We start from the raw sequence: 12,857 nt of genomic DNA, 5'->3' as shown, positions 1-12,857 counted from the left end.
GATCAGTTTGATTAACTGTTGCTGTTCTAGTGGAGCTGCCCAGCTCACCTGCGATCATACTGTTGGTGGTGGCTATGCTCACCTGCGATCATACTGTTGGTGGTGGCTATGCTCACCTGCGATCATACTGTTGGTGGTGGCTATGCTCACCTGCGATCATACTGTTGGTGGTGGCTATGCTCACCTGCGATCATACTGTTGGTGGTGGCTATGCTCACCTGCGATCATACTGTTGGTGGTGGCGATGCGCTGTAGCACCAGCTGGATGAGGCCCACGTGGGTGCAGGCCTGCAGGTTGCGGACACTCTTCTTCAGGATGGCGGTGAAGATGCTCCACACCTCCGCCTGGCAGGTGGGCTCACACTTCTCCAGCAGCTCCACCATGCACACCACGCTCTCCTCCTCCTGGATGATGCAGTTCATCTCCAGGTCAAACTGACCTCCCACCAGCTGGAGGAGGAGAGAATGAAAAAATATATATATTGTAAGCAATTATCGGCAGATAATAAGCTGATAAGACGAGTGTGCGTCCCTAATGTGCAGAGAAAGCAGGCGTGTGTTTGTTGAGTGTTTTCCTGAACAAACGTGAGAGCATCGGTGAAGGGGTGAAGCAGGGGTCTCTCGGTTTGTCTAAAAATGTCTGAATGTGTGCATTTGTTGGTTTATCTCTCAGTCTATTTCTGTGCATTTGTCTATTTCTATATAGAACAGCCTCACTGTCAGTGTTTGTGCATTCGTCTGTCTGTCTACAGTATATGTACTGTATGTCTGTCTAATTGTGTATTTGTCTGTCTGTATGCAAGTGTTCTCTCTCTGTCAAGCTAGCTTCCCTGTCCCCGCCTCCCCCTGGGTTAGTGTCGAGGTGTCCTTGAGCAAGACACCAAACTGAACTGAACCCTTAACGGCTCCTGATGGGCAGGTTGGTGCCTTGCATGGTTTCCTCTATTGTGCGTTAATGCACCAAAGGCGTTACATAATGTACAATCTACACCTAATCTCAAAGAAAAATAATAGCAAAGAAATTAGACAAAGAACAATGTCAACACTGTCACAGTCAGACAGACAAAGCTACGCATCCAGACAGACAGTGGTTTTAATCTTATGAGAGCCAGCTGACACAGCCTTACATGACCCCCACAGAGGGCATTAGAGCTGGGAGATATGACTTCATTGTTCACAAGTGATATCACATGTGAGCCAAACATCATATATATAGCAGTTGCCAGTTACCTCATGTCACAATATTGTCATGTTTTCTCTAGCTTGTAAAATGACTTCAAACTGTCTCAGTTCCTAAGATCATACAGAATTACCTACAACGTAATGGGCATTTTAGCCCATTAACATTGAATTGCCATTTTCAGCAGCAGGGCTCTAAGGACGGCTACGGTGGCCAGTCGGTTGGTTGGTTGGTTGGTCCATCCATTCACTACTTCAGTCCCAAGCAACATAATTATCTGGTCCATTTTCTGTACCATAGTACGACCGTGGAGAGAAGAAGGCGTTTGATTCTTCCACAGTGCCAAATGGCATGTTTGCAGGTGGAAAGCTAGCAGGGGAAGGGTGATCTCGGTCACTGCAGTAGTGACTCTTACAGGTTGGTTCTGAGTGCCTGCACAGCTGCAGCAGTGAGTAGAATTGGAAGGGACAGTATGTTAATCTCCATGTGAAAAACCCTTCCGGTGAAACTCGTCACCGTCAAGAAGCTGGCAAATTCATTTATCGGAGATGTGGTTGACTACACAGTACACATCCTCAAGGTCAATAGTAGGGGTTGGCAATGACCTCGACTGAATTTGGGGAACATGTGGCTTAAAATCTAGTGCCACAATTATATATGTCAGGTAACACATATGTTCCAATACGACACAATGTCTCCGTCTAATTGGAATGATTGCCATGAAATTCGCTTCATGCACCCCAGAGGATGGCCGCTACTATACCAACAATTTTGATGACCACTTAAATGCCCCCTTTAGGCAAAACCTTCCACTTGAACAGTTTTCTAATATAAATCTAATGGGATGATGACCAGGACTCATGATGACTGACCCATCTTTTACACATACTGTATATCTCATATAATCATCTTCCAGGATGAACCCTAATGATTTTGGTGAAACCGCGGCATGCCACCCCTTGGCCTAATTTCCAGTTGGGCGAAAGGACCAGCACGGATTCCAAGAGATACTAGTGAGGCTTTTAGACCTTTAGTGTTGTTACTGGTAAGTCACTTCTCCTAGCATTGCAGCTAATCCATCTCCTAAACCTATTCATAGAGGAAATGTCAACTATATCCTAATGCTCAATCCGGGAAGTCAATACCATGTTTTTTTTTTTACTTTCATTTCATTGCAAAGAGGCATGCAACGTCAAAGTGTTATATGTACTGCCTCAGAAATAAGAATCTTATCGTGAGTCAAAAGGTAGATGGATTCCCTGCTACCAGTTAGCCTTCAAATCCACGCCTTCTGGTGGGCTTTATCTATAGAGGGAGGGGAGGCGCCTCATTGCCACGGGATAATGTGGTAGAAATGAATTGTATGGGTCATAAATGTCACAATTTGTCACAGCATAATAGTTCTGATGACGTTTTTATGATTTAGCCCTGCCTTACAGGACGATAAGGAAAATAACAATATGAACGTCAATATTAATATTGTCTGTGTGTGCGCACATGTGTGTGTGTGTGTGTGTGTGTGTGTGTGTGTGTGTGTGTACCATGGTTTTCCAGCAGACAAACAAAGGGTTTGATTGGGCTCTGGAAATGGTATAAATCCCCTGGCCTATTTGATGGGGACTGTCCCATTAAAATGAGTAAGGACAGATTAATTCTGTATGTGTGAGAGAAAGAAATAGATGGAGAGTGAGATAGTGTGTGTGTGTGTGTGTGTGTGTGTGTGTGTGTGTGTGTGTGTGTGTGTGTGTGTGTGTGTGTGTGTGTGTGTGTGTGTGTGTGTGAGAGAGATGAGAGAGAGAATGTGTGTTCTATATGCAGATGTGCACAAGTGTGTGAGACATTCCTGGAAAATAATTTGATTTATGAATGATATTTATAAATCCATGACTTTACAGTGCTATGATGTTTAGCCAAAATTGACTCCAATATTCAGGTATCTTTATAACATTGTTATGACATGTAAACAAACGCAACCTCTGAAAATAAAGCCATTAACAGGAAAAGGTGTGCCCAGAGCTGTGAATAAATAATGACATGTACTGATGTGATACTGATGGGTAAACTAGTGGAGGTGACTGGCCCAATGCAACAACATTATGAATTGGTTCATCAGATTTCATGCAAACTGATTAAAGTGCCACTGGTGACGGCCTCTCTCTGAGTCAGAGATGAATTAGCCAACACAATCATATATTTTATATAAACTTGTTTTGTGGCCGTTGTGTGATTGCAGTTTAGGTTCGCGATAATGGATGCTGGGTGCTGATTTGCCAGAGCAAGGGTTGATTTATGAGCCTGACACTGAAGGCAAGTCACCCATCCATCAGAGTCATTTCGGCCAGGGAAAGAGAGAGAAACAACAAGGATGCAAGAGGACAAAGCTAAAGAACACGATGACAGACATCATTGTAAAGCTATGACCATTCGTTTGCTGTCTGGCGTGAAGTCAAAATGTTGGCCCTGGCGGTGGCGTAACCGTCTGGGCACCCGACTGGTAATCCAATTCAGGTTTTAAGGTGGATAAAAATGTAGCATTGTTGCAGAGGAGCCAAAGCTAATTCCTTTTATTTGTAGATATCTATTGTCTTCCGAGACTGCGATACGGATGACACTCGTAACTGAAAGTCTGTGAGCTGTGGTTTTCGAGATGGGTGGCAGTGTGGCAGATGTGTACGTGGAGGACAGAAGATGAGGACGCTGTCTGTTATATTTTCAGCAAGCTAGCACAAACTGAAAGAGGCAGGCTTTTGTGTCACTTGTGTTTATGAAAGACGCCGCTATGGGCTGTGAATGTGGTGAGTCACTCTGCCAAAAGCAGACAACTGTTCTTTTCTGTCGCAGTCATGGCATCCCTTCCAGACCAGAGACATCAACTGAAGTGATCATATTTATTGTCGGTCACCTTTAACCAGTTGATCCCAAACGGCTCTGTATGGAATCACAAACTCAGAGGCAGAACAAACACTTTTATACTTCTTCCTCCGTTTTGAACATGTAAAGAATTATAGTATTTTGTGGCCAGTGAGCCTTGTTTTTTGTTTGTTTAATATATATTTTTAATTACATTGCACTTATTATATATTTTAATTCTGTGACTTTTTGTGATCGAAATAAGGCTTTTAATTAATTAATCGGAATTCGGAATAAAGGTTTTCATTCATTCATTCATGTATGGATGACCTTAATGACAGCAGCCTCAGTACTGTAAAGGGGGGGGGGGGGGTTGATGGTACAAAGTAGACCTTTGGTGTACCTTTGGAGCATCAACCATTACTTAACCCATTTTGAGCGGGACCACCCTTTGGTGTTTTAAGCATTATGTTATACTTTTATAGCTATTGAAAAATAGCAGATCTACAAGCTCATAGCGCCACCGAGTGCAGCGCTGGCGCGCTACGAGCTTGTAGATCTGCTATTTTTGAAAATCCTTAAAATGTGCCTCAAATCTTACAATATATTTTTTACTAGTTTTTAATTGCTTCTGGGGGGTCCATGGAACAACATAGATTTGCAATATGACAGGTCGTAGATGCTTTTCATTTGCTGTTCATATTCATATCACGTGGTCCCATTTTGTAATCATTAAATATGCCATTTCTTAAGGTCCCATTGAGTTTATGTCTACAGCCTTTTTTTCTTTTTTCAGTTTTTTTTATACTGTTTTTATTAGGCATTTTTTGTATATGACAACTATAATGACAGGTAATGTAAATTCCACATACAATACATAATAAAAAAGATATATAAATGTGATAAACACGAAAAAACAAAAAACTGTTAAACAATGACAAATGTGAACAGACAAACAAAACAAAGACAACAGGACAGACACTCTTGCTCTCAAACTTTCCCAACACGTTGTTGTAAATTAACTGAATTACAGACATTTATTTTTAAATGAGAAAAAATTTAATAAAGAAAAAATACTCAGTTCCTTTTTTTTCTTTTCTTTCCAATTTTCTAATATGTTATCTATTGTGTAGGAGGGGTTAGCGTGCACCTATTGAAATGGTCAATGAAGGGTTGCCATGTCTGGTAAAATCTATCTTCACTCCCTCTCAATTCAAACTTTATCTTTTCCAATTGCAAGTAGTGCATAACATCTTTCATAAGTGTAGTGTGAGTGGGAACCTGTGCTTTTTTTGTCTACAGCCTTTTTATTGGACTTTAGATAATTTGAACCTCAGTACAAACGCATCAGGACATACACTAGTATGAAACGCTTAGGAAGGCCAACATGCCGAAACGCGTCCGTTTCTCTAGGTAGACTGCTACTGTGTGTTCATTTAAAAAAGAAAAGCTCATAAGAAACTATACTAAAGCCCAGGCGGTGGCGTAACCGTCTGGGCACCCGACTGGTAATCCAGTCACAGTGTGCCGCGGGTTCGACTCCCGAGCCCGACACGGCCTTTACTGCATGTCTTCCCCCATCTCTCTCCCGTTTCCTGTCAGCCTACTGTCTGTCCCTTCAAAAAACCAATAAAAGGCGTAAGCCGCAAAAAAAACTATATATATATTTAAAAAAAACAAAAAAATATATACTAAAGAGTGAGCTGATATTGTGTCATTCATAGAAATTAATTACGGGGAAAGGAAACTTTTTCTACCATCTATAGAAATTGCATTCTATAAACAATACAAAGAACACAATAGAACCATTTTTTCCCAAAGTTAAGTTTAAGGGAATTAGAAAGACCTTGAGAATTCCCTGCGCTTTGCTCACTGGAACTGTGATCTTCAACCTCCCTACATTTTCATGCCTTTCCCCTTCATTGACATCTGGTAAACAAAAATACTGGTAATGACCTACAACGGTAATCAAGGGCATGGTAACCCTTACTTAAAGACATCCACTCCTACACCCAGTCCCTGTGACACCCTGGTGCTCCGAGGCTCCCAGGCCATTTACCCTCTCATTTTCTGTCTATAGGGCTCACGTCATTACTCTGTCTGTGGACTTTAATTAAAGTCTCTTTGGACAAGAGCATATACGGTATGTGCTAAATGCCTACATTTAGAATAACCAAAAGATATTAGGGGCATTATTGATGTGGATCACAGAATTATCTCCCAATCTGGCCTTAATGGAGAAAAAAATGCAACTTGAAATATGAAGAACCACTTACTATCAGTTCCGTTTCTCTATATCTTTACTCTAGGAGACAGACAAGCAAAGGGACTTTTGAGAGTCTATGTCGAGTAAGAACTATTTTAGTCCACAATCCCATGTATTTTAATGGAGTCTACAAACAAGACCCTCAGTAGGTCACCTGAACTCCCAAAACAACCAAACTCCCCCTCCAAGCTCATGTGTAGTTTCTGGTCTGTCTGAGAGGTTGTATCAGACAGATTGTTGTGAATGAGGCGAGTAGAATAGCCCTACTTAGGATGGACCAACGGCGACTCCGTCTTTCTCGTACCAGTTGGCCGTGCAGTCCCCCGCATCCACCCGCCTGCCTGTTCCTCTGTCCCCAGCACCCACCTCCGAGGTGGATAGTCTGGTGACACTGACGCGAGATTACTCCGTGTTGGAAAATAAATATTGCTCGGTGTTGGCATTACCTTGCGGGGGTAATAATAATTTACTATTCTGTCAATATCGCGTCGCAACTCGAACAGGGCTGAGTCGGCTCTACCAAACTTCGCAATGCTCGACACGGCAACTTGCGTGCATAGCTAGCTAGTGGTGTTTCGCATGGCTCAAGTTTGCCAGTTTAGTAGAGACGGCGCCCCTCCGTCATGGTCTAAAAATATACTTGTTGGGGGAAAAAAAGTGACGGTAGCGGGATTCGAACCCGGGAGATGTGTGGATTTGTAGTCTAGTGATTAGACCACTATACTAGCGAGTTGGCTGGCAGAATTGGTTCGGCGCCTAATACTTCCACTAGTAGAAGGAGGGGACGGAAAAAAGACTGGCAGTCCAAACGCATCATGACAGCAAAAAGGACCAGGTGATTCACTGTTATCCCACCCCTCCGTCAGTGGTACATGAGCCAAAGTGTACTAAATCAATTCATTATCGTCTTTGTGGACACATTTGAATGTCAAACTGAAATTAAGTGTGGAATTAAATATTAACAATTGCCTCATAACTCTCAGTCTACAGTAGGTCACCCAGTCTGCCCTGCCTCTTGCCTGTAGGACTGTGTTTTCATTTTAGGCAACTGTTGCAATACACAATCATTACAAGACCCCCCCACCCACACACACACACAAACACACACCCCTTCCTTTTCCTGGCACTACATAAACATCACACTGCCACTTGAAAACACTGTCTGTACTCTGGGGACTAGGCTTCCTGACACAAAAACACAGTCTCTAAAAACTACAACCAAAAGCTCAGCCTGGGGGCAATGTTTGGGGCCATTCACCCATTTCTCCAAATCTAAATTCCAGACGTCTTCCAGGCTGAATTTTTATAAAACAGCAAACATATTCTCAACCATTAGTATAGCTACGCTAGTATAGGTATCTAGCTAACTATTAGAGCTAGGAGCAATAGCACTTGAGGTAACTGCAGACAATGATGTCCATGTTCACGTTTAAGAAAAACCTTTTTATGAAAGCCCGGAAAGTTAAGAGTAGACATGTCAATCATTTATAGAAATTAGCAGAGGAAAAGAACATCTCCCTTCCCCGACACTGCCTCCACTCCGCCTCAACTCTCTCTCTCTCTCCAATTAAGGCCTCTCTCTTCCACCCGTCAATGAAAATACAAAGGCAATTACAAAGACTATCCACTGTCAAAAATGAATTAAATCAAATGTAATTGTCAGGTAACCGACTCAACAGATCCGCCAGGTCGTGCATCAACGACAGCCATGTTATCAATAGTGACCCGACGGCCAGGGACAGAAAGCACGGCAAGAGATTTCCCCACATTAAGTCACGCCCACGCATCATGTCCACCAGCATGACACGGGTTAATGACAGCCATTCAATCTACCACCCATGCATTCGTGTCACTCGTGTCACTGAGGAACGGGAGTGACGTCGCCTCCAACCCCAGCTTCCGCTCAAGAACACACCGCAAGTTCTGTGCCGCACTAGACACAAAACACCCCGCAACTACTCTTGTTGCGTTTCTGGGGTCAAAAGTCAGGGGATAAAAAAGGCAATAAATTATGCAACATGATGATTGCATTTAACTGTGCAGTCTTTGCACTACTCATGCAATTACTGTTCTCAGACTACACAGTACGGCGTAGAATCCCCCCCACCGCTCACCCCCTCCCCCTGACAATCTTGCTCCAACATTTAGCCTGAGCCAGTGCTTCTGTGACACCAGATCCCTGGCCCGGGTAACCTACGCCACCACCTCCAATCCCCACACACCGTCGCCTTCCCCCACGAGACCCGTCTGAATTAAACATGGCTGAGCAACCATGCAGCCACAGTGCAGTGTTGCCCGATTTTGTGAGAGATACAAGCAAGCAACCAGGCCAATAGAAACAAGCCCCCCCCAAAAAAAAGCATTTATTTGAAAATAGATTATCTACAAGATCTGCAAAAACCACACATGTGTGATGTGAAGGGCGCCCGCTGGTTAAGTTAGTACAATGTCACTGCTTAAAGCAAACATTAAAAGTCCCTATTGACTGCCAGGTGACATCACAAGTGGGGTCCTGTTTATTATATTAGTAACCACAGACCACAATATACATAACCATTTGGGGATCGGTCCTAAAAAAAAAAAAAAAAAAAAAAAAGATTTATTTTTATTATTTTATATTTTTATTGATAGTTCCAAGTGAAGATAGACATGAAAGAGGGAGAGAGAGAAGGGGAGAGACATGCAGCAAAGGTCGTCATGAACGGGACTCGAACACATGACACGCTGTCAGACCAAAGCCTAGATGTGGCTTGCGCCTGGACCACTTCGGCCAGCGGGCGCCCCATTTGGGGGTCCTTGACATGAAAATGTTTGAGAACCATGAAACAAGCCCAAATAAGCAACTACACTTTAGAAACGAGCCCCCCAAAAAACGCAACCCAACATTTACATGAAACTTCACAGAAAAACAAGCCCAAACGAGGGTAGGTACCCTCACAAAAAAACATGCAGTAATCCTGGTCTCTAAACTACCTCCCCTGGCCAGCCGGGGCGCCTGATGGAGGGGAAAGGAATTGGTCGGAATAACGTGTTCCTTTCACGTGCTACGTCTGGCCGGGGAAACTCTCCCTTGTCAGGTGAAAAGAAGCTGCTTGGACTCCTCATGCATAGAAGGAAGCATGAGTTCTCTCCGCTGCCCCCACCCCCCCAGGTTGGCAAAGGAGCGCCCAGGATTACATTAGATAATTGACACTGGGTGAAAAAATGGGTTTCAAAATCGTGGGATAAAAATATATAAAAGAAAAAAAGAAAAACAAGCCCAAAGTCACTTATAATGAGCAGACATGGCAACATTGCCACAGTGCCGCTGCTCAAAGCACAAACAGTACTCTTTAGTCCCCATGGCCGAACACATGCGAAGGAGGAAGGAGAATCAGAGAAAGGGTGAATGAATGGTTGAGGTTGGCAGAGCAGGACAAAGATGGAGGGTAGGCAGGCAGGTAGGCATGTGATGCGTAGATGGAGAGCAAGACAAAGAGCTAAAACTAGAACCATAGCTTGGCTCTCACCTATGACACTTTCTACCAGACCCGGTCACATACAGTACATACATTATTACCCTGTCTGTCTGTGATTTTCCATTATTCATGCTGCTCCTCCTCCACCACCCCTTTCCCTAATGAAACCATTAATTCTATATGTGAAATCCCCAGAACTGAAAATGAATATTTGCCTGAATGAAATGCCTCCAGTCGCCGCAAAGTTCCTGACAAATCTAGTTTCAGTCTAATTTGCAGTGACCAATCAGAATAAATTCATCACTTGTATTGTACCATGAGCCTCCACATGCGTTTCTGTTTAAAGGGAAATGTCACTTCTCTCCATTACCTGTGGGGAAGGTGCCATTCTGAGAACTTTCTTGTGACCACCGTGCTCTGACTTATGGTGCGTTACCAGCTTAAATCAACATCATAAAAAGGTAGAAAGGTCGCACACACACCAAGAGATAAATTTCAATAGGTTTATTCTCTCTATTTCATCGGGACAAACGTTTCGGCTGACTGTCTTCTTCAGTGTGAGGAGTTGTGGGAGTCAAGTCTCTTTTGAAGGAGTAGTGACCATGTGCAGGTGCACATCATCACTAATAATCACCTCACAGTGACACCCAAGGTGTGATTACAGACGGTAACACTAACAGGTATCAGTATCTATTAACAATGCAAATACATTTGCCCAATATATCAAAATACTAATATTACAAAATGATTAAAAAACAAATGAAAGTCGTTGGAGGACATCGGGCATTACTGCCGTTCATAAATCAGTTACAGTCAATCAGTCATTAGAGAAAAACGATTACTGAACTGAAGGTGCCATTCTAAAATGGACACTTTCAAGTTCAACCCAGAGGTCGCAAACACAGGATTTTAAAGCAGGGCAGTTCAACTTACAGAGGTTTTGGCCAGGATAAAAATGAATAAATAAACTACAGAACACATACTCAGCGATCTATAAAACAATGGATGGTCCCTCCGTCAGCCGGAGTCAGTCCCCCCAAATATCTGTCCCACTTTCCCCACGTTCAGTTCTGTTAAAGTGGCTCACTTTAATGAGCCATCTTCTCACACGAAAGGCGATTTACAGTAGCTTGTTCGTGCATGACAGGCAATTAACCCATTCTGACCGGGCACCCATTTTGGTGTCAGCATCATGTTATGCTTTAGCTATTGAAAAATAGCAGATCTACAAGCTCGTATCGCGCCACCGAGTGGCGCGATACGAGCTTGTAGGTCTGCTATTTTTTTTTTTATCGAAGAGCGACTGACATTTTTAGAATCTGATCTCAGGTCAGAATGGGTTCATCAGACCAGTGTGTGTCCGGCGGAAACCTCGTATGAATCTGATCTCGGGTCAGAATGGGTTAAGAAATAGTGGGTCGTCTTGCTTCTCCCACCTCAGACCCCAAAAGAAAACTTCCATCATACTGTAGAAACCTGATAAGGAGGTCAGAATCACGTCTTAAAATCATGAGCAAAGAGTTTCTGGTGCAGCAGACGTGTTGGATGTTGTCGTTACGGTATTGGTCACTGTGTAAAGTGTGTATATCATTTCACATACTTGAAATCCTAACCATCCATGACGGGGGGGAGTTTTCCCCAGCCGGACATAGCGCATGGAAGGAACACGTTATTCCGTCCAGTTCCTTTCCCCTCCATCAGGCAGTATAGTAGGTAGTTTAGGATTACGGCATGTTTTTTGTTAGGGTACCTACCCTAGGTACTCCACACGGAAAGGCCCTTTCGACAACCCCGCCAAGGATATGGGCACTGATGACGCGGCGGAGAGAACACGCCCCCAGCTCCAACAGTGTCCCCAGCTAGAATAGAACCCAGGACCTTCTAGCTGTGAGGCGACAGCACTACCGACTGTGCCACCGTGCCCCAGGAATACTGTATTTATGGTAATACGGTATTTTATAAGAGCCTTTATTACATTGCCGAGACAGACAGGAAACAGGAGAGAGAGACATGCTGCAAAGGTCGCCGTTTATGCCGTCGATGTCAGGCTGCATTAGAGCCTATATGTGGTATGCACCTTAACCACTACTAGGCCATCAGCATACTGTACAGTAATGAATTGTTTGTGTTTTGACTTGGTAAGCTGACTTGGTAAGCTGCATTCTCTCCCATCTACTTCATAGCTATGGCCCACAAGCCCCACAAAATAAACCTCTTCTAGGAGGCTTTTCTGTATCCATTACAGTAAACACATTATGTGGAAGTTCCTTGTCATTCCCAACAGGAAGTTTATCTACCCCTTCTTCCTCTTATCATTTGTCCCCTTCTGCTTTAAAGCAACCGTCACTGCAAGAAAGCTTTGTCCTGCACAACACAAACTGTGTGCATCTCAATAAAATGAATAGGCCTACACAGATAACACACAGAAAAATGCACTAAATCAATAGACACACATATTGACATATTGACTACAGTACACACAGAAATATGTGTGCACTTAGGGACATGAACAAAGAAAACCTGTAACACGATCACAGTCAGTGATCTATCAACATACAACACTTGATCCTCAAACTAAAAGTGTCACCAACACCTATACACACAATGGCCTGAACTATGTACACTTATTGGATCTGACTACATGAGACCAAATTTCTACCACTCTTTTGGGACGGAATCCTCACTATGGGGAGATATTGTACTTGTGAGCTTTAGGCAGTATCAAGTGTCAACCAGTAGGTGTCCTAGATTTATTAAGTCAGTATTCCCTGCCAAGGAAAGCCCACACTGCCAAGGATGTAATTAGGTAAATTGAGTTTTTCGTTTTTCCACTAGATGGCGTTCTTATCTAACCTAAACCTACATTTGAAGTTGAACCCCAGGGAACCTAGGACCATGAAAACCACATGGTCGCAAAAGTTGCCTGCCATCCACTCCAGTGCTAGAGAATTTACTAGAATGTCTCTCTCTCTCTCTCTCTCTTCTTGGATCGTTCCACTTTCGCCTCATCACCATTACATTTTCAATTGGTTCTAACTATGGATTACATAGTTTACAAGCAGAGTTTTTTTATTGAGTGCCTTTTGCCATTTCCCTCTCTGTG

At 43.3% G+C, this 12,857-nt stretch overlaps 1 protein-coding gene across 7 annotated transcripts in view; it reads right to left on the bottom strand.

Annotated features, from left to right (window-relative positions):
- The window catches only part of lrba (LPS-responsive vesicle trafficking, beach and anchor containing), a 318,483-nt gene that overhangs the window by 284,824 nt on the left and 20,802 nt on the right, over window positions 1–12,857 (bottom strand). For 6 of the 7 annotated variants that reach the window (XM_083764652.1, XM_083764653.1, XM_083764654.1 and 3 more), the window contains exon 2: window positions 219–450. In XM_083764652.1, the coding sequence (XP_083620778.1) occupies window positions 219–450 (232 nt within the window). Of the gene's footprint in view, window positions 1–48; window positions 73–218; window positions 451–12,857 lie in introns of those variants that run through there. The other variant, XM_083764658.1, reaches the window with a different exon arrangement.

Source organism: Protomyctophum parallelum (genome assembly GCF_964188405.1).
Source record: "Protomyctophum parallelum genome assembly, chromosome: 5".
Classification (NCBI taxonomy): domain Eukaryota; kingdom Metazoa; phylum Chordata; class Actinopteri; order Myctophiformes; family Myctophidae; genus Protomyctophum; species Protomyctophum parallelum.
Note: the sequence above shows the minus strand (reverse complement) of the source record. Positions and strands in the feature narration are given on the sequence as shown.